The 25,185-nt window shown below is 28.5% G+C and overlaps 1 protein-coding gene and 1 long non-coding RNA gene across 2 annotated transcripts in view; one reads left to right on the plus strand and one right to left on the minus strand.

Annotated features, from left to right (window-relative positions):
* Crag (DENN domain-containing protein Crag) overlaps nucleotides 1-25,185 on the plus strand; it is a 99,984-nt gene that overhangs the window by 72,932 nt on the left and 1,867 nt on the right. The window contains exons 24-32 of the mRNA XM_067267823.1: nucleotides 725-937; nucleotides 8,278-8,479; nucleotides 10,668-10,719; nucleotides 12,625-13,032; nucleotides 13,124-13,495; nucleotides 16,984-17,067; nucleotides 20,728-20,839; nucleotides 21,446-21,503; nucleotides 24,261-24,433. Coding sequence (XP_067123924.1) covers nucleotides 725-937; nucleotides 8,278-8,479; nucleotides 10,668-10,719; nucleotides 12,625-13,032; nucleotides 13,124-13,495; nucleotides 16,984-17,067; nucleotides 20,728-20,839; nucleotides 21,446-21,503; nucleotides 24,261-24,433 — 1,674 coding nt within the window. The remainder of the gene's footprint in view (nucleotides 1-724; nucleotides 938-8,277; nucleotides 8,480-10,667; nucleotides 10,720-12,624; nucleotides 13,033-13,123; nucleotides 13,496-16,983; nucleotides 17,068-20,727; nucleotides 20,840-21,445; nucleotides 21,504-24,260; nucleotides 24,434-25,185) is intronic.
* On the minus strand, nucleotides 2,347-6,402 carry LOC136973124 (uncharacterized). The gene is made up of 3 exons (XR_010880441.1): nucleotides 5,397-6,402; nucleotides 2,527-2,684; nucleotides 2,347-2,437 (listed from the first exon to the last, which is right to left on the minus strand). It is a non-coding gene; the product is annotated as an uncharacterized lncRNA (long non-coding RNA).

A 25,185-nucleotide genomic window follows, 5' to 3' on the forward strand; every position in this document is an offset into this window, starting at 1 on the left:
ATTTTTCTGGTACTCTTTGTGTCCAAAATGAATTTAAAATATAAATAGCTGTGTGCTGTAAAAATATATTAATTTAATTGCTCCTCTGTAGGTCTAACCTAGCTATTACTTTATCATGAATGTAATAAATCTTTACCCAAATTAGTTTTTTCTTATTTTTTAATATGCTTTCATAATTTTCGTGCTGCATTTCTTGGGATGCAACAGTATACCTGGACACACAATTTGAGAAGGATGAGAACCACTGATATATAGTATACTCTCCAATAATTAAGGTATAGTAATTTGTATGACTAACTATTGTCATATAGAAAAGCATTGGCTTTCAAAAAATACCTGGAGATCAAAGTAATCATATTATATTTCCAAGTATCAGACATTTCAGCTTGATAAAAGTTTAACATAAAAGATTCATTCTTTTTATGGGTCTGTTTTATTTTTTTAAATATGACGTCATTAGAGAAATAAATACCAAAGAATGTAATCATACAAGAATTTTATTGGATTCATTAAAAAAATAACAACAAGAAGGATCAGTAATTTCAAATCTAGATTGATATCACTTCATTTATTAAAAAATCATGTAGTTTAACATTGAAATTAGTAGCATATCCTCAGCAAATATGTTTATTTTTTATTTTTTTTAAAAAGTCATATTTGCCATAAGATTATTTTATAAACAAATAAAATTTTGATTAATTAACAATTTTTACAATTTTATTAGGTGTATATAATTCATTACCAAAACCATATGAAATGGAGAAGCTTTTATTATATGATGACGATGATCAGTCATGTTCTCTATCCGAAAACAGACGTGCAAGTGTAGATTATGTCAGTCGTGCAAGTAGGAGTGATGATGTGTTCAGTAGTCCTAAATCTGAATATTTCAGAGATACTTTATGGAGTAAAGGAGATAGTAATATACATCATGTTGGTAGGTATTATTTTGTTTTTTCATCTTGATTAGAATTATATGATAGAAGACACTGTTATTGCATTAAAAATAATGGAGAAAAATCTAAAGACATGATAGCATCTCAAGGCAAATATATCTGAAATCTAAAAAGTATTCCTTAGACAATGATTAAATCTTATTTTAATTAAAGATAATAATCATACTGTCAATTTCCAATCAAATTTTTTACAAAAACAAACTTCCTGAGTATATTTATTAATATTAATACACAGAATCCATACAAAACAATACTTCTTGCCATAGATTTTTCATATTATCAAATGTTTGTAATTTTTAAAATTTTTTCTTTTGGCTAGTCATAATTACTAATAATTCATACATTTCTATTTACTTTTTTTTTGTTATAACTTTCTGTTTGTCATGAAATTTGAATCATACATACCCTTCTGTCATCAGTATGAGTAGTTGAGAATCATACTTATATTGACTTTAGCACAAATGTTGAATTAACAAAACATTTTATAATTAATTAACAACTTAATTTACAAAATGAATTATTTATATTAGAGCTAAATGTTTTTTGATAGCAAAAGCTCTCTTATTTAACTTGTGGAAACTAATAAAAATTTAATGAATTTATTGCATATCCTACATTCAGAAAGTACAAAATATATGATTAGTATGAAATAATTTTTCTAAAAAATGTTTTCATTACTATCTTAAAATATTGAAATCTACATCATTTATTAAATCCATATTTCTTAAACCATAAGAAATTTTCAAAGCATAATATTAAAAATAATCTAAATAGTATAAGTAAAAACCCCAAGTATATTTACTCTGATTTTAAAATGCCTCATGAATATGATATATGCAAAAATTTCAGCATATGATAGATTCAATCTTTCATCTGCTTGCATAATCTTGAGTAAAATATTCATCTTGTATTACCATTTTAGTAAAAGTACATTTTGCATTTAATAATAACATTTTGGTTAACTTAGTGGTTCCAAACTTTCCGTACCTCTGCTCCTGTTTTTCAGAAAAAAGTTGTTGTGCCCCTCTCAGTTTTCATAACCATCTAATTTCATAAATACTGTCCTTATAATTTATTTAATGGTTTACAAAACAATATAACAACAATAATATACCTTATTTATTTATTTATTTATTACGCATACTGGATTTTTATTCCTTGATGCGGGGAGCAAAACCATCTCCCAAACAAAACACTTAAATACAATAAACATAATCAAACAAAATTATACAATGATAAATAACAATTCAGTTGTAAAATAAATAATATAAAATTTACAAAATCAAATATAGTAATTAAATAAAGTTTAAAGATCGGGAGCATCCGTCAATATAATACAAAATGCTAAAAAATAGAAACCAAAATGGCAAATTGCTTACCTATAAATAGAAAAAAAATTAGTATCGAAGACACAGCACTGACAGATGCTCCCAAACAGCACTAACAACAAGGCTAGATTTATAGTAGAGGAATCACGCCCCCTAAAACAAAATTTTAACAGATTTTCTTAGAAAACAAAATACATTAAATTTATAACAAGGTTTCGATAAAATTTTAAGGAAAAAAAGACCTGGTAAGAACTTCGCAACCAAAGATTTCTTTACGTAACACTTTAAGACGCCCACATTTAGCCAGAATATGCCAGGCATCCACAATTTCTTTCTCAACACAAAAGTTACACAATTCTCTCGAGTAATTATTTAAAAAGTTTAACGAATTACACCTAGCCTGTATAAATAAACACAAAATATTAAGGGAAACATCTTGATTATATAAAGAATTATCAAAAAACGTAACATTCAAATTCTTATACCAACAATTATATACGCTTTTACTTATTTTTTCATTTATATTATATAAAAAATTATCAAAAATGTTTACAAGGAGAAGAGACCAGTCCATTAGATCCAAATCATCATTAATAAAATTAATACCATGATTATTGCATGTATCTATAAGATAACGTGTCCAATCTATAGACTTTTTGTTAAGTATAAATTTCAGACAAACCTTACTCAGACGATGATCATCGAGCTTAGAAATTCTATTAATCCAATTTCTTATCCTACTAAATATTATAAGTTTTATAGGGGTCAAAGCACATTCCATCATAATTAAATAACCTGGTGTACAACGAGGTAAATAAAATAAGTTTTTAATAAATTCAGTCTGTATACCATCACCATTAGTCAGATTAAAACCCCAAATCTCTGAAGCATATAACAAAGAGGGCAATACCACAGTTTTCAATAGACGTAAATAATCTCTCAGATTACGTAATTTGGCAGATCTCCCCAACTGAATGACTTTATTCATCAATAATCTGGCATGAGTTCTCTTATTAGTGTAATGCGTATGGAATAAACCATTAGACGAAAATGTAACACCCAAATATTTGTAATTAGAGACAACTTGAATTGGAGAACCCTTAAACCACCATTTATCTGCCCTCGCACTCTTACCTCCTCTTCGAAAAACAACAATCTTGGACTTATTCAAATTCAATTTCAAACCATTTTCATCTAAATAAATTGCGAATTTATCAATCAATCTTTGAAGTCCAATCACAGAGTCAGATAAAATTACAATATCGTCTGCATAAGCTAGTATTTTAATTTGGAAACCATCTATTTCTATACCATCACCAGAAGAATTAATAAAACCAAAGAGATCGTTCAAAAAAATACCAAACAAGATTGGACTCAAAATACAGCCCTGCTTAACACCAGTCTTAGAAAACATTAATGGCGAACAGTTCCCACCATCTCTTACCATAAACGAGGAATTTTCATACAAAGCAACAAGTAAAGATATAAATTTATAACTGAAACCATAACGCAACATCTTAGACCACAACAAGTTCCTACAAACTCTGTCAAACGCAGAAGATAAATCCACAAAAAAAGCATACACCTTCCTCCGTTTCCGTAAAAAAGTTTTCTGAATAACCGTGTACAAAACAAAAATATTATCCAATGTGGAATAACTAGCTCGGAATCCTGCCTGATTCTCATGCAATATATTATTAACTTCTAACCACCTAATCAGTCTTCTATACAAAATAATACAAAACAATTTCGAAACACAAGATGATAGCCATATACCTCTATAATTACCAGGAACATCCTTCCTACCATTCTTAAAAATCGGAATTAGAATACTCGTCTTCCAAGACTCCGGTATTATCCCAGTATCAAAAATCTTTGAAAAAAGACACAAAATATGTGGTCTCAGAGTCTCAAAATTCCAAAATTCCATCGGGATCCCGTCAAAACCTGGCGCTTTATTTGGCTTATACCTCCTCAGAGCATCATTAAGCTCACCTGCACAAAGTTCATGGTCCAAAAGTTCATCATACCAATTCCTACAATAATTAAAAATAGAAAAATCAACAAAATAAGGGTCCAGGGAACCAAATAAATTAAAAAAGTGATGAAACCAATCATCAATAGATATAAAGCAGAAATTACAAGACTTAGTTCGCTTAACGTGTCGGAAATAATTCCAAAAAAGCCTATTATCTTTCCCGAAACAATTTTGAACTTTTCCAGCAAATAATTTTTTTTTCGCAATGCAAAATCGCTTCGCCAAACTTCGTAACATAACAAAACGCAAACGATCATTATAATCGTTACTCTTTCTAAAAGATCTCCAGGCTCTATTCCTAGCGCAAATTAACATCCTACAGTCCGAATCGAACCACGAAAAAGAATTCTTATGTCTCCTAATATTAAATCCACACTTACAAGCCAAATTAAAAAGAAGATTACTCAGGTCTTCCATTGAATCAAACCCATTCAAGACACATATTTCCTCCAAAGCCAACCTTAATTCATCCTTTCTAGATTCATCCCAGAACAATCTATTAATCCTCTGCCTCTTCTCTAAAGAAACCGATCTATCATTGCCACAGGCCAGTCGTAAAATCAAAGGGTTATGGTCGGAATCCATAAACACCGTCCGGTTTTAATTCCAGAATTCGTTTCTTAAAGTTCATTTTTTCATAATAATCAACAAAAGTACAAATAATTAATCTAGGGGAATTAGCCTTTTTCTTTCCCACTCTCATTGCCCTACCAATCTTAATGTCGGGCATCTGTAAGACTCGCCTAGCAAATTCAACTATTTTCTCTTTCGTTTCTAGAAATGATTCATCCCGTACCTCTTCTAGACCGGAAATGACAACATTATTTATACGACGTTGGTTATCCAAAAAATCAAGTTCTCGAGTAATATCATTAAACTTTCTCGTAACATTACTTTGATCGCTTAAACCACAATTTTTATCAGCCAATTTTTCCAATATCTCTAATCTGGTATCTAAGTCACCCAAACCTTCATCCAAATTTTTTAACCATTCCGATACATAATTTAATCTTGAAATAAGTTCATCAACCTTAGAATTCATGGAAAAATGTAAACGCAACAGAACACGCATACCCTCTTCGAGGTTAAAATTTTCTCCTTCCAGAAGATATGCAAATTCTTCCTCCTCGCGACTCTTCAAAGATTTCTTTTTACTGCTGGTCTCTCCTTCCGTTAAACTCGGTGAAAACGACTTTCTTTTCGGATTAACCGCCATAATTGTAAAGACTTACCTATAACTATAAATAGAAAAAAAATTAGTATCGAAGACACAGCACTGACAGATGCTCCCAAACAGCACTAACAACAAGGCTAGATTTATAGTAGAGGAATCACGCCCCCTGGTAAGAACTTCGCAACCAAAGATTTCTTTACGTAACACTTTAAGACGCCCACATTTAGCCAGAATATGCCAGGCATCCACAATTTCTTTCTCAACACAAAAGTTACACAATTCTCTCGAGTAATTATTTAAAAAGTTTAACGAATTACACCTAGCCCTCTTCGAGGTTAAAATTTTCTCCTTCCAGAAGATATGCAAATTCTTCCTCCTCGCAACTCTTCAAAGATTTCTTTTTACTGCTGGTCTCTCCTTCCGTTAAACTCGGTGAAAACGACTTTCTTTTCGGATTAACCGCCATAATTGTAAAGACTTACCTATAACTATAAATAGAAAAAAAATTAGTATCGAAGACACAGCACTGACAGATGCTCCCAAACAGCACTAACAACAAGGCTAGATTTATAGTAGAGGAATCACGCCCCCTGGTAAGAACTTCGCAACCAAAGATTTCTTTACGTAACACTTTAAGACGCCCACATTTAGCCAGAATATGCCAGGCATCCACAATTTCTTTCTCAACACAAAAGTTACACAATTCTCTCGAGTAATTATTTAAAAAGTTTAACGAATTACACCTAGCCCTCTTCGAGGTTAAAATTTTCTCCTTCCAGAAGATATGCAAATTCTTCCTCCTCGCAACTCTTCAAAGATTTCTTTTTACTGCTGGTCTCTCCTTCCGTTAAACTCGGTGAAAACGACTTTCTTTTCGGATTAACCGCCATAATTGTAAAGACTTACCTATAACTATAAATAGAAAAAAAATTAGTATCGAAGACACAGCACTGACAGATGCTCCCAAACAGCACTAACAACAAGGCTAGATTTATAGTAGAGGAATCACGCCCCCTGGTAAGAACTTCGCAACCAAAGATTTCTTTACGTAACACTTTAAGACGCCCACATTTAGCCAGAATATGCCAGGCATCCACAATTTCTTTCTCAACACAAAAGTTACACAATTCTCTCGAGTAATTATTTAAAAAGTTTAACGAATTACACCTAGCCTATAACTATAAATAGAAAAAAAATTAGTATCGAAGACACAGCACTGACAGATGCTCCCCAATATACCTTATTAAATAAAGTATATTGCTCGCTGGAGTTCGACTCTTTGGCAAGACGTTTTGACAAGAGAGTGGATGGATTTTTAGCATTTGTATCTGAATCATTGGGATGAGGGTTGTGAATTAGGCATAACTGTTTTGCTGATTTACTTTTTCAATATTAATTTGATTTTTTTTTTTTTTTGTTTGTATTAAAAAATCATAATTTGGTAAAAGCTATGCACCTCCTTGCAGTAGTCTCATGCTCCAAAGATTGAAAGACACTGGGTTAACTGAAGAATGAATATGTGTACTTTAATATCTTAATTATTTAACATAAGTATTTTTGCTAAAATGGTCAAAAGACTAGTTGATTTTTGTCATTTATGTATGATATTCTGGATTAATCATTTTTCAAGCCTGGATTTTTGAATAGATTGGTAAAGTCCTTTATTTTTTATTATTTATGAGATATTTTACCTTACAAAAATATTAGAAATAACATTAATGTTAAGCTCAAAACTACTTTAATAGCAAATTAACTACATAGTTTTCAAGTAATTACAATTGTGATAATAATTAAAATGCAGTTTTAATTTGATTTGTAAATTTGATACATTTATATACTTCTATTGATTTAGAAATAACATCACTGAAATAAATCTTTCAAAGTTTAGTTACTGTTTTATAAATTTTCTTTTGTATGAAGATCAACATTTGTTTAATAATAATTTTAAAAAGTTTTATTAAACCAAGTCATCTTTGAATTTTAATCAATTTATTTAAAAAAATTAGAAATATATTACAGCATAATTACACCTTAAAATGGTGTCTTGATTAAGTCATCCAAGAAAAGATAGTCTTCAAAATGTTTTAGAGAACTTGATCAGCCTTTCTTATATGAAGATTTAATAGCAAAGTTGAGGCTGAAGTTTTCAATGTGAAAACATGTACATCGGACGTTCAACGCCACTTTCCTGTAAGCCTAGAAGTTTGGCAATGGCCTTGGGAATGTCGAGCATGATTGGCAATGGCATTTGGAAAGTCATTGGGAACTTCTAGGCTTACAGGAAAGCGGGGCTGAACATCCAACATACATGTTTTTGCATTGAAAACTTCGGCCTCAACCTCGCAATTACTATCAGTCTACTCCAAAAGTAATTAGTATCTTCTTCAAGTATTTTAATGCATTATCAATGATGGTGAACAGTGATGTGTAAAATGTAGATAATTTCTTAATTAAATTTTCTTAAAATTTATCTACTAATCAAATGTTAATTTTAGTCACTAGTATTGATGATCTATGAATTATGAATTATGGTTTATTTAAAATAGTTGTTTTACACAAGATTAAATTATTCTGATGTGTTACTTTGTAGAGTTTTAATAATAGTTATATAATTATTATTAATTGTTTTATATATTTTAAAATAAATATTTATGCAAAGCCAGCTCAAGTAATTAGGTATAAATATAAAATTTAATGAATGTTTATTTTGAGCAAAATTTTACAAATAGCTAAAGTAGCTTTTGATTTCATTAGAAAATAAATATTTAAATATTTAATTAGGAAGTGCACCAGCATATTCATCTCAAGTTTTTGAAATGATGGAAAGCCATTATGAAAGTTCCTCAGAAAAAATATCTTCCACGAAAGTTGCTCTCGACATAACAATGACATCTTGTTCTCGATGTTACACGTGTTATTCTATTCTCTATGATGAAGAAATTATGGAAGGATGGTCTGCAGACGATTCAAATCTAAATACGCAGTATGTTTTAAGCTTTCTTTTTTTTTAATATATTATTTTATAATCTGAAGTAACTATTTTAAAATATAAAATTATTGTTGAAGTGAACTAATTTTAAAAAAACATGCTATTATTAAGTAAATTAAAGCTAACCCAATTAAAATATTTTAAAGGACAGTATACATGCTTTATTAAAATATTAATTTTTTGATTCAGTTTTCTAAATATATGCAGGGTGTTATTAGGCAATTAATCATATGTTTGAAATTCTACAGATCTAAAATTATAAGCATTGTCAAAGATTTCAAATATAATGATAAAAGGAAAAGAAAATTACATAAATTATAATCAAACTACTAAGTTTTTAATTACAATATAGATAATGACAAAACTTTCTATTAAAACAAAAACTTCAATTTGTAAAATACATGTTATAATGGAGTTATAGATATCAAACAACAATGTTCCAAACAAAACCTTACTCTTATGTAATTTATGGAATAGTTAGCCACAGTAATGCTAGCTTACGGTATGATGCAATACTGATGCAAATAAATAAATATAATTAATAGAAAGAAACTTTCCAAGTAGACTGAATGAGCTACATGATATAAATATGTAGAAATGATGTTCGTTTTTGTATTTTTAACTATTTTAGGATATAATTATTAATTAAAACAATTATTATATCAGTCTACTCCAAAAGTAATTAGTATCTTCTTCAAGTATAAAAGGAAGTTGAATAGGTAAATTTAATATTATGAAGTTGTGATTTCTAACTTATGTTTAGAATAATACATTGAAAAATAAACTAAATTTTAAATATTCAAGTAATAAATAGTAGCTTCAAAAATTTCATATACTTAAATTATCTAAGAACATTCTGTATAAATAATTAAAATTAATGAAAATTGTAATACAAAATTCAAACAAATTTTTAAAATTTTGTTCTATTTTGAGAAAAACAAATGTTTTATTTTTATACTATACAGTCAAATCTTGGGTTCTGAGCTTGATTTGTTCTAAATTAATTCATTCCTGACCCCCAAAACAACACCTTTTTTTTACCATTTTAATTGTATTTCATGCAATTATATTTCTTTCCTAGTATAGAAAATGTATAGAAAAAATATTCTATGTGATATTTTAAATCTTTACTGAGGAATTAAAATACAGTTGAGATATTTCAAGTAATAAAAGATGTACTATACTCTATACCAGGGGTGGCCAACTTTTGTGCACATAAGATCTACTTTTTATCGTAAAAATGTGTTGTGATCGACTTGTCATAGGCATAGTCTAAGTGGGGAGGGGGAAGTGTGAAATACATACTATGTTTATACACTGTTTCAGTACGAAGTGCACTCACTGCTTATGAGTCGAGTCATAACTGCATGCATACAGTTACGTTCGGTTACAAATATAATACATTAAGTCAAGACATCACTAGCGATCGACCAAAATTGGCTTGGCGATCAACCGGTCGATCGCGATCGACTTGTTGGCCACCCCTGCTCTATACTATAATTGTGAGAAGGTAACAACCTGTTAAATAAAATTCAGTTAAAGCTCACAATTCTTCTATGAATTTTGGGTGATCCTATTATATACACATTACTAATTCTCTTGAAAAGTTTATCATTATCAAAGCCAAATAAACTACCAAATTATTGGGCTATATAATTAATTAAATACTAAATAATTTGTCTTAGAAATAGGCAGTTATGCTGCCCTCTCTTACTAAATTTAATAATTACAATAAATTACATAGCCTTATTACAGTCTGATAATTTGGCAGTTTGTCTGGCTTTAACTATAAATTGGGTTTTTAAGTCATCTTTAATGATTTTAAATATGTAAATGGAAAATGTAAACAACTTGAATAAGAAAAAATTTATATATCCTCAAACATAAACTTTGTGTTAAATTTTATTTTAAAAAAATTTTCCAGCATATCAAAAGAAAAAGTTCATATTTTTAGCATTTTATTTAGAGAAATATTACTTTTAAAAATAAAAAAAAGAATGCTATAATAAAACAAAACACTTTATTTATGTTCATTATAATTATGATGTTCTATGAAATGAGGTAAATTTTTTTATATATCAGGATTTCAAAATGGATTTTTCTCTTTTTAAAAGAATTAATATAAGCAAAATGTTAGATTTAGATGCAAAAAGTGAAATGTAAACTAAATTTTTTCCTCTAGATGTGCTTTTTGTAAAGCAAAACTAGTTCCTCTTCTGACTATAATTGTTAGGGTAAGTATTTTAATTTTGATATCAGTCATTTATGATGCTTACTCCATAATTTAATTAATTATTTTAAATATTATAAACAAGTATTTTTCAATTGTTTTATTTGATTTAACCTATTAACTATTTTAATTTTCTTACAAATTTATTTTTTTAAAAAGATCCAAATATTGTAATGTAACATTGTTGTTATGTATATTGAATTAAATAGTAAAAACTTTATTACAGTATGAAAGTATTGTTTCAAAATTTATCACAAACACAGATAGAAAAAAATGTCAAGGAATTTAAAGCAGGTGTTCCAAGTATGTTGGATTATTCAGTATTTTATAATTATAAAATAACGAATAATGCCTGCCAAAATCTTGTGTAGTGCAAACCATGGTATATATAATTAAGAAATTGGAACCAAAAGGAGATTATATTCTAAAAGTTATAAAAATATAATAATGTATTTTTGTTAACTATTGGAAGTTTAATTTTTATTAAAAATTGTAAGATGTTCATAGTAGGTTAATAACAAACTGTGAAACATGCCTGTGTATGTCAGATAATGTATGTTCATTTAATTTTTTTTCTCTCTCTCTTCTTCACTGCTAAGTACAATGAAATAAGGACATTTTCTGTGTTGCAGAATATCTTCAGCAACTAGATTTCATTTTTCTTTGTCTTGCTTAAAAAAATGTCAGTAAAACACAAAGATCTATCAAATGAAAGTAAATTTTATGGTATGAAATTTTGTTTTGAACTTTGTGCTTTTTTCAGTTGACTTCCTGCATTAAAAAAAGAAGATAGAAAGGCATAAAAATCAAGCAATTACAATATGTAAAAGTGTTAAAATTTGGAATTTTTTATCTTTGCTGTTGTTCTTTGAATCAGTTTGACTATCTCTGATGCTGCAGCCAATAATTCTTGAATGTTTTCAGTGTCATGTTATCAAAATTTTCCTGTCCTACCAATTTGACCATATTTCCTAAATGAACTGACTGGCATACATATTTAACATTCAAAAACTAAAGCTTCATTGAGGATTAAAGCTATGATTCTGATACTGCCCACTATTGAAAAATATTTCTATGCCTACATCACTTCAATAGGTTTGGAATCAGTTTTTTCAAAATTACATCGTAATGTGTTTTAAAAAGTAGATATATCTACCGTGCTAAAATTCACAAAAAAGAATGGAAGCATTGAAAAATTACATCCATAAATTGCACAAAAACTTATACCTCATGTCACATGGTATTTTTATCACAATTCTGTGAATTAGATTGAAACTGTAGAAGCACCATTATATATATGAGTTGTCTCTAGTTGATTTTAAGAAAGTGCATTATGTAAGTAGTACAATACCAAAAATTTAAATTTTGTTATTGTACTACTTACAATACAGCATACTTTTTTAATATTAACTATAAATATAAACTTCCTATTTCTTTATACAAAATTTTAATACAAGAAATACAAATTAATAACTAAATTTTTAGTTAATTTATCCTTTGATCCACAGAAATCCTATAATGAATTTAGCTGTTTTCGTAGAAAATAATTTAAAGTGAATAATTCATAAATGTAATTTATTTATTTAGTAATTCCTTTTAAAATCTTGAAAAGATTAATATATATGAAAAATATAAGTTTAAATTCTAAAAATATTAAACCAAAATATTTTAACTAATGAAAAAGTGTGATCTTTATACAGGAAGATTGCCATTTTGACAAATATCTTAATTTACATTATTTAAATGTGAAAAAATATAATAATTTATAAATATTTTGCACAGGAAAATATTTGATACTTAGTAAAACATTTTTTTACCTTTATAAATAAACCAATTTTAATTCTATCATTTAATGAAGCAGTTACTTTTAAAATATATTTTACTAACTGTTATTAATCTGTTTAATTAGGATTTACGTAATGAAGGTTCAAGTGAATCTTTGTTAAGTCCTGCTCATTCGGCTGAAAATATTCTTAATAATCAGTTAGATTCAGCACCTATAAATGAATCAAATAAAAGAAAGTCCAGTTTACCACAAAATAAAATTCCATTGGGTGAAACAGATTTTAATAGAAACAATAGCATTGATTCATGTAATGAAGCTTTTCTGTTATTTGAAGAAAGTCCTGAAAGTAGAAGTCCTGCCAGTGATTCTCATAGTGGAACTCCACTGGGAAGTCCGACAAAGCAAATATCTGAAAATTATTCATCTCGTGTACCCCATTCTCTCCCTCAAGATGTCAAACCCATGCGACCTTCTGGTGCCGATTTAATAAAATTAGATAGTCCTGATGCAGCATTACCACTTTTTAATCCTGTGAGAATTTAAAAAAATTTTTTTCAATGTTATGTAATATATATTATATTAACAAAATAGTAATGTTTTATTTTTTCCAAAATCTTTATAGAATAGTATTGGTTCTATAGATAATCAACATTCAAGCAATTCTGTCAGTATTGTTAAAAAAGCAGAAAGTTGGAATTCTTCTACTCAGAATTTTCTTGGAAATCCCGTAGAAGATACCGAACTTCCAGCGTCACTTCCTTCAAGTATTAAATCTACATCTCGTTTGTTGAAACCTCTCTCGGCTACATCTTCAGGAGCCGATTTAAGACGTTTAGGTATTAGTGATATTCAAACATTGGAACCTATAACAGTTCCATATTTAAGTCCACTTGTATTGAGGAAAGAAATGGAAAATATTTTGGAGCATGAAGGTGATAATTGTCTTACCAAATCAGAATTTGTAGATCAACATCCAATTATATATTGGAACTTGGTAAATTTAATGTTTTTACAAAATTCTGTTGTTTATGTTTTTAAAATAGTTTAATAATTACAAGGGTAATCCCAAAAGTAAGGTCTTCAATTTTTTTAAAAATACAAGTAAAATGTATTAAAAATAAAAGTTTCTATCATTTTAAAAGCTTGGACATTTATCTATTTTTCTATATAATTGCTATTTTGGTAGGCACTTGGCAATTTTTGTATGTCCATGTTATACCAGCTTGCCACCATGTTGCAGGACCGATCTTGCGCACACTTTTCGATATTGCAACTTTTCCATTAAAATCCTATGAACAAGGCTTCAAGAAACCCCAGAACTAAAATGCAGAGATTGTCCAGAGTGATTCGCAAATCTTCATGCATGGTTTGCTCAATCATCGTGATTGTCTCATCGGAAATTGACTCTCGCTTCTTTCTTCACATGCACGACTCGCCATACACTTCTGTCAATTGGTGATGAATTTCAATCAAAGTGTATGGCGAGTTGTGCATATGTGTCAAAAACATCCTGAAGTGGTGTAGGGAGTTTGCAGCCGAACGTACTGAAAGTCACGATGAAGAAAGAAGTGGGAGACTGTCAATTTCTGACAAGACAATCGCAATGATTGAGCAAACCATGTGTGAAGATTTGCAAATCACTCTGGATGATCTCTGCATTTCGGTTCTTGGGGTTTCTTGAAACATTGTTCATAGGATTTTTATGGAAAAGTTGCAATATCGAAAAGTGTGTGCAAGATGGGTCCCGCGACATGGTGGCAAGCTGGTATGACATGGACATACAAAAATTGCCACAGTGCCTATGTAGAAAAATAGATAAATGTTCAAGCTTTAAAATGATATGAACATTATTGAAAATAAAAGTTTCTTTGTATTTTTTAAAAAATGGGACGACCTTACTTTTGGGATTACCCTCTTATATAATATTTTTCTAATATATACATATAAATTAACTTTAGTTGTTCTAGTTGATCATAATTAATGAAAATGTAGATAAGACTTTTGGGAGTTTTAGGGTGAAAAAATATTTTAAAAATTTCAATGTAAAGTTTATTTCCATTCTACTAGAAACAAACAGAAAATAAAATCAGTTTTTGTTAATTTTCTGTTTCTTGTTTTGTTTTGCCTGTGTGTGTCTGTATCCATTTACAAAAGTTCAGACAAAATGATGAAATCTTGAATTTGTTATATTTTAGATGTTCATGATTAGTCTTAAATACATTAGATTGGTGTGTGGTTAAAGCTATTGTTTCCTTTTGATAACAAATAATATGTATTTATAGAAGAAATTAAAACAACAGAATAACTGAAGACTAATGCACCTACTACTACTGTAAAACTACTACTGTAAAAATAGTAAAAAGTGAAGTGAAAGTGAATCTTGAATTTTCCATTAATATTATCACAAAACCATAATTTATATTTTTCTAAAAATTTTACTAAGAAAATAGTAAAAGAAAAAAGATTATTGCATTGTTCTGTGAGTTTTGATCTTTATTCAATATAGATTGTGAGAAGCTGGGGAGTCGGTGGATATTGGTTTAAACCCCTTTGATTGGTGTTGGCCTCGTAAAGACACTCAATTGTCACTGGATGGCTGTAAATAATAGACCAAAACAGTCGTCTAGATCTTGAGGACTGTTTTGGTCTATTATTTACCAACTGGTGTCAAGAAAAACAGCCCTCAAGATTGTTAGATCTTGAGGACCGTTTTTCTTGACACCAGTTAGGATAGTAATAGTTCATGTCCTAACTCATAAATATTCCAATATCTTCGGCTAAAATAAATTCAAATAGGAGGGTGCTCCATAGTTTGAGTGAGAGGGTTTTAGGTAAGTCGATAGGGTGTCAGCAATACAAGAGTTACTACCACCATTTATATAAACAAAAAGAAAAAGATTACAGCAGATGAAACATAATAATGTTCCATAGCGTTAACATTGGTCCTGTTTAACGTTGAACTGAAATGAATAGTCCTGGCAGATAGCTATTTGCTTAGATTCTAAGTTAGATTTAGTCGTTAAGTCAACAGACAGAGAGAGAGAGTTTACATGAAATTGACAAACATAATACCTCGTTAGGCATTTGGTCTGATGGCGATGCCTTCGTGAAAGTCGGTTGATCCTTACGTAGAGATGAGGAGTTTGAGGTCCAGCAGGAGGTCAGTCTCCTTTGGCGATTGCCTCGACGATCGGGTGCAAGTCCTTTTTATTCGTGTTGTGCATGAGAATTGACTCAGGTGACTTTGATTTAATGTGGTCTAAGTTTGAGCTGTGTCCAGGTCTGGTGGAGGCAGGATGACGGCACATCGACAAACTGGCCGATTACCGAATATGGGAATAAAATCGTAGAATCATTTTTGACAGCTTCCCTCATTAATAACTGGATGTTTGGACAAAGTTTTTCCAACAAGTCCAAACATCATGACAAGTGTTGATTCATAAGGCTATTCGATTGTCTGTTCATTTCTCCTATCCGTGTGTGATGGAATTAATTGGGGAAGTGGAAAAACCCCAGTTTTTCCTCACCATCTCATAATCGCCTATTAATTTAATTAATCTCAAATTCTCATAATCTCTAAAAATTGAAAAAATTAGTTGAATGAAAAGATAAACCGTAATGATAAAATACAACAGAAAATAAATAACATAATTGTTGAAACTATATAATTTAAAACATGAAAAAATGGTTCTTATTTAATAGTTATAATTTTTTACTGAATTAAAGTGTAAAAATTATGGTTAAGCAGTTAATATATTGTTTCAATATTGACTTAAAAGTAAGAAAAATTTCATTTGTAGATTTGATTAGAATTTAATGTTTTCATTGAACATAATGTTTTATTAAAACACAAACTATTTTTTAAGATCACATTTAATTAAAACATTTATTCAGTTTAAAATCCAGTAATAACAAACAGAAATGTACTGATTAAATTTTATTCTTGAATTAATTCAAATATATATTTGTCAGGCTATGTTAGTTAGCAAAATGAACGGCTGGATTCCTTTAATTATTAAGAATTAAATAGCCTGATAATTAGTGACGTGGTTAGAGGTGGTTAGGCTGTAATCTCTTGTTAAATTTAATGACTAGAAATAAATAAATTAAATTTAGAATATTTTGGAAGAAAAGATTGGCTTGGTATGGGTCTTGAATCCACAACTCTTGATTATTTTGAAGAATTACTTTTCTCTATATGTTATTGATAATTTGAAATTTATTTAAAGAGAAGATTGACCTTGAGCATTGGTGAACCCACATCTTAGAAATTAAGATCAAATGGAAATATTTTTAAATATTAATATTGATACAAGATGGCAGCCTAACTTCCTATCTTTAGATCAAATTATATAATTAATTAATTTACTAGTCTAAATGTGCTTGTTAAATCCAGCAAGTAGGTGATTGGTTTAATATTAAATAAATTGGACTTACTGATTGTTTATGTATTAATTTTGAATATTGAATCAATTTTTTCAGGTTTGGTTTTTTAAGAGAATCAATGTACCAAGTCATTTACCAAACTTATGTCTTGAAGCTTCTTCTATTACAAAAAATAAACAGGTAATTTTAAAATATTCTTAAAACTAGAATTTTCAGTTTAACTTATAGTATGTTATGTTTTTATTTATTTATTTTATATTAACAGCTTACTAAAAGAAAACAAAATTGTTTTATTAGATTTATATGCTGAATGTTAAGGATTTATAAAATTATTTCAACGTCAGAAAACTTCTATACCTTAGCCTATTATTTTCACACTTGCTTGATTATAACAATTTATAAATAATAATAAAAATATATTATCTTAGCATAAAGAAACATTCTTGTGTTGTAGGAAATAATTTAAATCTAATATTTTGGAGATTTCTTTGTGTTTTCTCATTTATAATTAAAATTCTATACAGTTTCATTAACTGTCAAAAGAAAAAATTATTATAGAACATAGACCAAAGAGATGGAACTATGAATTTATGAAAGATTCATAAATCATTTTATAAGAAAGATTGATGTGTGGCAATAGTTTCTAGTAATTTGAATGCTGCATGAACAAAAAGTGAGCTCAAATTAAAGTGTTAAAAGAATGGAGTTTTTGAATTACTGTTGAATATAGTGCAATCTGGTTATCTTAAATTGGTTGGAAAAAAACTCGGATTTTCAGTTAAAAAGTTTTGGGTTATGGAGGATTAGCTAAAAATCGAGATTTTGTGCATTGGTTTATTGATGACCCATAATTAACTATTCGTACAATATTTCCGTATATTTTATTATATAGAATTGTTGTATCAATGGAAACCTCTTGGTTTTGTTCAGAAAACACTTAACTGAATGGCTACCAAGAAATGCTTTTTCAAATCGTTGATCTGTTCATTTCTGTATTTACTAAGGATTTTAAATTGTGTTTATTTTTTTATCACAAAAAAAAATCACTTTTAAAATTTATATATAAAATTAAAGTATAATAATCGAACAAATTAATTTAAAAAAGAGTATAATCACATCAACTAGTTGGAGATATCTATCAGCAATCAAATAAAACAAAACAAAAAAACAAGTTTGAAAAAAGGCAGGTTCAGTACACATGCTGTTCCTGAACTTTCTATAAAGTTTCTGATTAGTTTATTCAATAAATGAACACTGGTGTTTCACGTTAATTATATAATTTGAGTGTTTATGAAAATACTGTAGCAAAAACTCCATTTGAGTTAACCAGTTTGATTTAACATGTATGCTAAATCCCCATGCTATTTGATTACTCAAAGTCATTTTCTTTCCCCAAACACCATTCAGTTATCGTGGTTTGTATTAACCAGGTTCCACTGTGTAATAAAATATCATTTCTATCTGGTGTGTTGTACCCAAGGAAACTTTAAACAATACAACATTTATTTATATGTATAAAGAAAATATCATCAAATGTCATGTTGATAAATTTTTGGATAAGAAAATAAAACTTTTTAACCAGTTGTTTGCGAAGTACTGCTATTGGAATAACTGGTTTTCGTTAAACTGTTGCAGAGTACTCCAGTTGGAGTAAGTGTCAATTTTTTTTCGTAATTAACTAGTTGGTGGCGATTTAAGCACTGATTGGCTTTTATCTACATAGACTAAGTCTGTTTCAACAAATAAGATATTTGTTACCATGTATTTTTAAATTTACCCACAAAACTCCTCCTTTCCATGTTAAGTCTATGGGAGACCCTTCTTTTGTTCATTTGACAGTAAACTTCTTGTTAGCATGCTTTGTTGAACTCTAATTGGTACATTATAGCTAAATGACTATCCTTTAACAAATAAGCATCGACTTGGGTTTGTGGAGTGGTAACTTTCTTGGAAAAAGTTATACCTTCTTGGAGCTACATTGTCAGCTACAAACATAAACAAACAATTATAAATCATTATTCTCATCTATTTTTAGCTTGAATTTAGTAAATTTTTATGTATATTTATCCTATTTAACAAACAAGCATGTTTTTTAAACCATCCAGCCATAAATCTTTCAAAAAACAAAGTACTTCCAGTTATCATGGTACTTCTGGAATACATAAGAAATACATGTATAGTCGTTAATATAATAAAGTAATAATAGCTTATTTTAGTCTACTATTAGTACAATAGTGTAAATAACGTATAAATAGATTCAAATACACATCAATAATAAAAGTCTATTGACCTAGATTTAGAAAAGCCATTACCCCCCATGCCGATCGGCGTTATAATCTATAGGCTGTATTATTTCTCTACGTTGATTTAGAAAGCTGCAGTTTTTTTTTATTTGACAGAAAATATACATGTCTAAGTAACGTATGTAACAAATTAATGGAAAATTTATAAAATAACGATTTTTTTTAAATATTTTAAAATCTTAAATTTTATTGATTTTTTTTAAACATACATAATATTTTGAAGTTAACAATCGTAAAGTGTAATATGTACGTGATAGAAAACCGAAAACAGATTATATCTACTACAATTTTTAAGCGAGATATTGCAAATTGAAAAACCACTTTAAAAACCACAAAACCTGTACGCAACAGCGGTGTTGTTTCGGATTATCGAGTGCGCAGCTGACAGGTTAAAGGAATAAATAATGAAAATTGCAATTACTTCATTCTCTATACAAAATCTTATTGAAAAAATAAAGAGGTCCAAGATCAAAAATTGCAGTATAATTGTTATGAGTATAAGCTATGACTTATATGTTGCTTTTACTTTGAAAAAGGGAGATTGGGGCTTACACAAAAATGTGGATTATCCATGGAAAATTTCACATTATTTATGAATCACTCTGTAGATTGAATCATCATCTGAACTAGTGGTGTTCAATATTTTTCAATATTGAAGCTGGAAAAATAAATACTGGCTAATATTGTTATCAACATTTGATATTACTGATATTAAGAATTATCAGAATTTATGAAGTTAATTTAATGGCCCAATGCTAATTATCTTTGAAGTTGTCAACAAGTTTCATTGTTTTTAAATGATTTTTAATAATCATAATTATTGTATCAGTAACTAAAAGTATAAAGGTGTGTCAATTTTTTGTCAATTAGTTTACAACCTATTTTACCCCCTGCTTCTTATACTTCAAAAATTGTGGTATTTCAATTATAATTCATTTGCTGTGTTACTTTATTATTATAATATAAATAGTTACTAAAGCATGTAAACAAATACTTTTCTGTATTTTAAAAAGTAAAAAAATAAAATGTTGGCAATTTTTCCTTAGTTTTTGATTATAAGTTTCTTAAAACTAATCTTCAATTATTGCATTAAGAACTATTGATATTTGCTGTCTTTTCTACTAATCCTGTTTACTTTTATTTTTAACCTTTAATCTTATTGAAAAAATAAAGAGGTCCAAGATCTTTTCTAAAGAAGGAACCTTTTATCTCTGCAGCTTAACACAAATATACAATAGATTAGGTATCTGAGAAATTTGACAGTAATGTCCTTAAACTATTTTTGTTTTTGATCAAATTACATGAAATTAATAACTTTACTTTATGCTAAGTGATTATATACCACGTATATATTTCTAGTAATTTCTTCACTATATATATTTTTTTCAAATTTCTCAAGGAATGCTTTAGAGATATTACTGTACAGTTAATAAAATATGAAAGCTTATGTAGAAAATATATTTCTAAAAATGAAAAAACTATTCAATAAATATGTAGATAGTTGAAAATTTTATTGAAACTATTTCTATTGTTTCAGATGACTGAAAGAAACAATGATTTTAAAAATGTCATTATTCGTTGTCTCTGGGATAATGTGAAGTGGCACGAAGACATAGGTCAGCCAATGTATTTGCTTTGGACTCAGAATGGTAAGTAAACATTGAAAAATAATGATTAAATAAAATAAGTATAAAGAGTTACTTTACATAATTAGTATTTCCAATCTCTATTATTTATTTTTACACAATATAATTAATCAAATAAAGATTTTCACTGACCTCATTTAAAACCTATTCAAATATTCAAACAGGTCATAAAAGTCCTCTATTTGTAATTTTTTTTATCTGGCAAGCTTAGTAATAGAGCAACTAAAACACATTCTGTGGATACTGACTTTTTTTAGAGATATTACATGATACTTACACAATTCATGCTGGAGGAAAAACAGTTGTAAATATAATTTTTTTTCCTACATTAATAAAAACATAAACATAACCTTTTATGAAACACAATGGGCCAGAATTTTCTAACAATTATGTGCTGAAGAGTTTTGTTTATTCTTAACACACATTTTGAATTAAAGAGAATATATATAAAGTTTATGAAAATTATTGTTTAAATGATATTGATTAACAACAAATAGCAATGCGATAAATAGGTTACAATATTATAGGCTCTTAATTAAAACAATTTAGAAGATTTAAGGATATTATATGTTAAAAACTTAATTAATTACTGGCATCTTATTTTCATAGCACAAGAATCATCCTTAGTTCATGCACTTGTTACAGATGAAAGGCAAGCCTCCAAAAGGTTGGTTGAATTCATTTAAATTTCTTTGGATAATTATGAAAAATTAAAAGTAATTAATGATTACTTATAATCTGAAATATTATTTGCAAATTATTTTATATTAAATTAGTAATAAATAATGACATCGAACATTATAAAAATTTAAAGCTGTTAAAATCTATTATCATTTCATTTATATGCAGTTTTTCTCTAAAGTGATGAACAATAAATTGGAATTTGGGTTGTCTCATTCAGTTAATTTAGGGAATGAAAGAATGTTGTTTTTGTGACACATCACTAATAAATTATACTTAGTTTATTGTATTCAGAGAAGTAAATGCTAGAAAATTTTACATAACTTTTTAGTTTAATGTATGATTCCAAGCATCTTATCTTACTCATTTTTCTTGCTAATTCCAAAAACTAAGTTGTTATAATTGGCATTTGGTATCAGATTGAAACATCTTTATTTGTATATATGTTAGTATATTGTATTTTGTATGTGTGAGTATTTTATGTTATAACTACAGCCTGTGAATCAGAATCAGATAAACCTAAGGATTAACTTTAACTACTCTAACAAAAAGTCTTGAATAAAGTTCAAAATTAATAGATTATTGTTTATTTGTGTAAAATATGCTCTATCCAACTCACAAACAGATAAAATTGACATTACTCAGGAACAAAACATTCTAACTTTTATCCATCCCATTTTGGATAAAATTTAGAATTTCAGTTTGACTAGATAAAGAAGGAATTTTATTTTTTAAATCAAAACTAGAATTTATTATTTTTCTATTGAGTAAAAAAATAATTGTCGTCAGCTATTTTACCAAAATATAGCTAGACGGAACTTAAAATTTGGAATCAATCTGTTTTTGGTTAATGTTAGCATTAACCAGTTAATCTTAGCTTTATCCATAACATACTGTATTATAGATATACTGTACATCTAGGTTGTAAAAGTAAAATTTAGACATTTTGAAAAAAACTTTATTGACAATTAACTCTACTTACCAGGCTGAGCTGTAAATGTTATCACCATAAATATTAATTAGATCTCACATCTTTGCAGAAAACTTGTCATTCTATGCTCATTAGAATGAAAGACTTTAAAGAAAAACCCCAGAGTTTTGGTGCCAATATATAATTCAAAGACAATACCCAAGTTTGGACTATAAGGTGGATGAGGAAGAACCTCCCCAGCTTCTCTAAGGTCATCTTTGTTCTATGTGCTGGTGCATTGTCATGGATGTATCAGACTCAATTTTTGGACAAAGTTCTTTGATCTTGGTGTTTAAACATTACAGTTATTCTTTCATTACAGTGATGTTGGTTGGAAGTAGCTCTATTATGACAATGACAAACAAACTCAGATCATTACCTTCTTCTGCACTGTTGGCCTTTGACATTTGCAACAGTTTGTTACTTTTGTTAACCTGTAAACACTTTCATGATCTCATCTCCTAAGCATTTATTAGTGTTGTTGCATTATAGTCACTTTTGAAGTGATAGAGAAACAGCATGCAGATATATTCTTTCAAAAGCTTCATGTTGTCAGACATTGCTGATGCATCTATTTCCAATGAAATATGTGACAAAACATCCCTTGGTTACTCTTCTAGAATGTTCAATGTGGATATATAAGAACATTTTTTCCAGTCATTTCTAGAAAAAATCAAAATGTCTAAATTTCACTTATACAATAAAACCTTTCCAGAAGACTGGATTTTCTTGAGTACTATGGAATAAAAATTTTGTACTGTTGTTTTTAATCCTCCCTAAGCTGACCAATCCCTTTGTGTAAAATACCTCTAAGGCAACCGATTTTATCATCCCGGATGAGATGATGAAATTAATACAACAGTGCAACAATGCCTGTGGTTTTAAATGTAAAAGTTCATTGAACCCAGTGATCACTTTTTACAATGACCCAATGACAGCAGAAGGTTGCTTTTGCTGTCATTGGGTCATTGTTTGACTGTTTTGATGATGGTCCTGATACACTTTAATTACAGTAGCTGTTAAAGCTCCCACAATCTGTACTTAAGAAAAAAATAATTTTTTGACTTTGATAATCATGCTCAGAATTTTACTACCCACTTAACCATTGCTATTTTATCTATGTTATGAAGGTACTACATACACAAATTTCTGTGATTGACAGATAACATTTCATCATTTATATGTGCACTAAGAAACAATTTCTTGCTGTTGCTGTTAGTATATTTGATATTTATGGGGTTTTTTTTAGTACAATTGATATTACAGTAGAGAGTCGTTTATCAGAATCAATTGGGGACTGGGGTTGTTCGGATAACTGATTTTTCGGATAACCGATTATGTACAAAAAATAATTAACCCGTCTGATGTTGAAATTTTTCTCTGTTGCGTGTCGCTTCGTATTGAATTTTCGTCAATTTTAAGCCTAACGAAAATGTTTATAATAAAATTCGAGGCTATTGTATCATTAAAAATTATTTCTTTATTTTGTACAAACAAAATAAATATAAAAACATAAAAATTATACTTTAGAAGTAAATCTAGTATCAAAAAAGTTCGATTCAGCACGACACAGTCCGACTGGAAAGCGTTTGGATAACCGGCTCTCTACTGTATTATTATTTTATAGTTTAGCAATTTTTAAAGTAACTTTTATTCAGCAATCTTATCTTTTTAACACTAATAACTGCAAATTCATTGTTATTTTGAATATGTTACCTGTTAATAATAATAATAAATATAAATAGATGATTAGAACTGTTGTTATTATTACAGTGTAATGAAACAAATTCTAGCAAGAATTCAAAATGATGATCTAATATCACCAATTAATTTAATTATCAATCAAAGAAGAAAATGCCATTTAGGTAAAGGAAGACATCACAGCATCTACAGAGAATTGTTATATTTATCTCTTGTAGCATTAGGAAGAGAAAATATTGATATAGGTAAGAATAAATATTACTAAAATAATAAAAAACTTAAGACATGCATTAATATATTCTCTATAACTACATTTTGAGTCATGGTTTAATATCTCATTTGTCAAATATGAATTTTATTTGATACAAATAGATGATGATGACATGGAAGAAACTATACAGTATTAACCAATATAAATTTTACTTCCCAGCTGATCGGCATACTTTACGTAGGTAAAGTAACATAGGTAAAGTATGCTGATCAGTCAATTTTGACCTCCCCCCCATATCTTTTCATTTATGAACATTTTTCTCCCTCTCTTGAAGTGTCAAAAACACACAATTTTGCATTATATCTCAGGACTGGATAAAGCAAAACTTTTGAAACTTGGTAGGTTTACTTTTATATATGGGGCATTTATACTATAATTAAAGGTCAAGAAGAGAGAATCATGTGTTGTATCTTGAGTTGGGCCACAGTTAAATGCTGATAAAAAATAAATTTTTACAGATTTTTTTAAAAAACTCACCCTTATCTGAAAAATAAGGTGTTTGCCTTTTCATAATTATTAACATAAAAATTGTTGTTTTCTGCCATTTTCTGAATGAAGTGCCTCTGACTGTACATTTATTTAACAACTTAATGTTATCATTTAAAAAAAGGAAAGTTGATGATTACCAATATAGTTTTTAAGAACAAAGTTTAGTAAAACATTTATGGAAAAAATTTATAAAGGATAAATAAAAACTAAAATAACTAACAAAATTTTGTATGCAGT

The sequence above is a fragment of the Centruroides vittatus genome, unplaced genomic scaffold (genome assembly GCF_030686945.1).
Source record: "Centruroides vittatus isolate TY-2023 unplaced genomic scaffold, ASM3068694v2 contig_3088, whole genome shotgun sequence".
Classification (NCBI taxonomy): Eukaryota; Metazoa; Arthropoda; class Arachnida; order Scorpiones; family Buthidae; genus Centruroides; species Centruroides vittatus.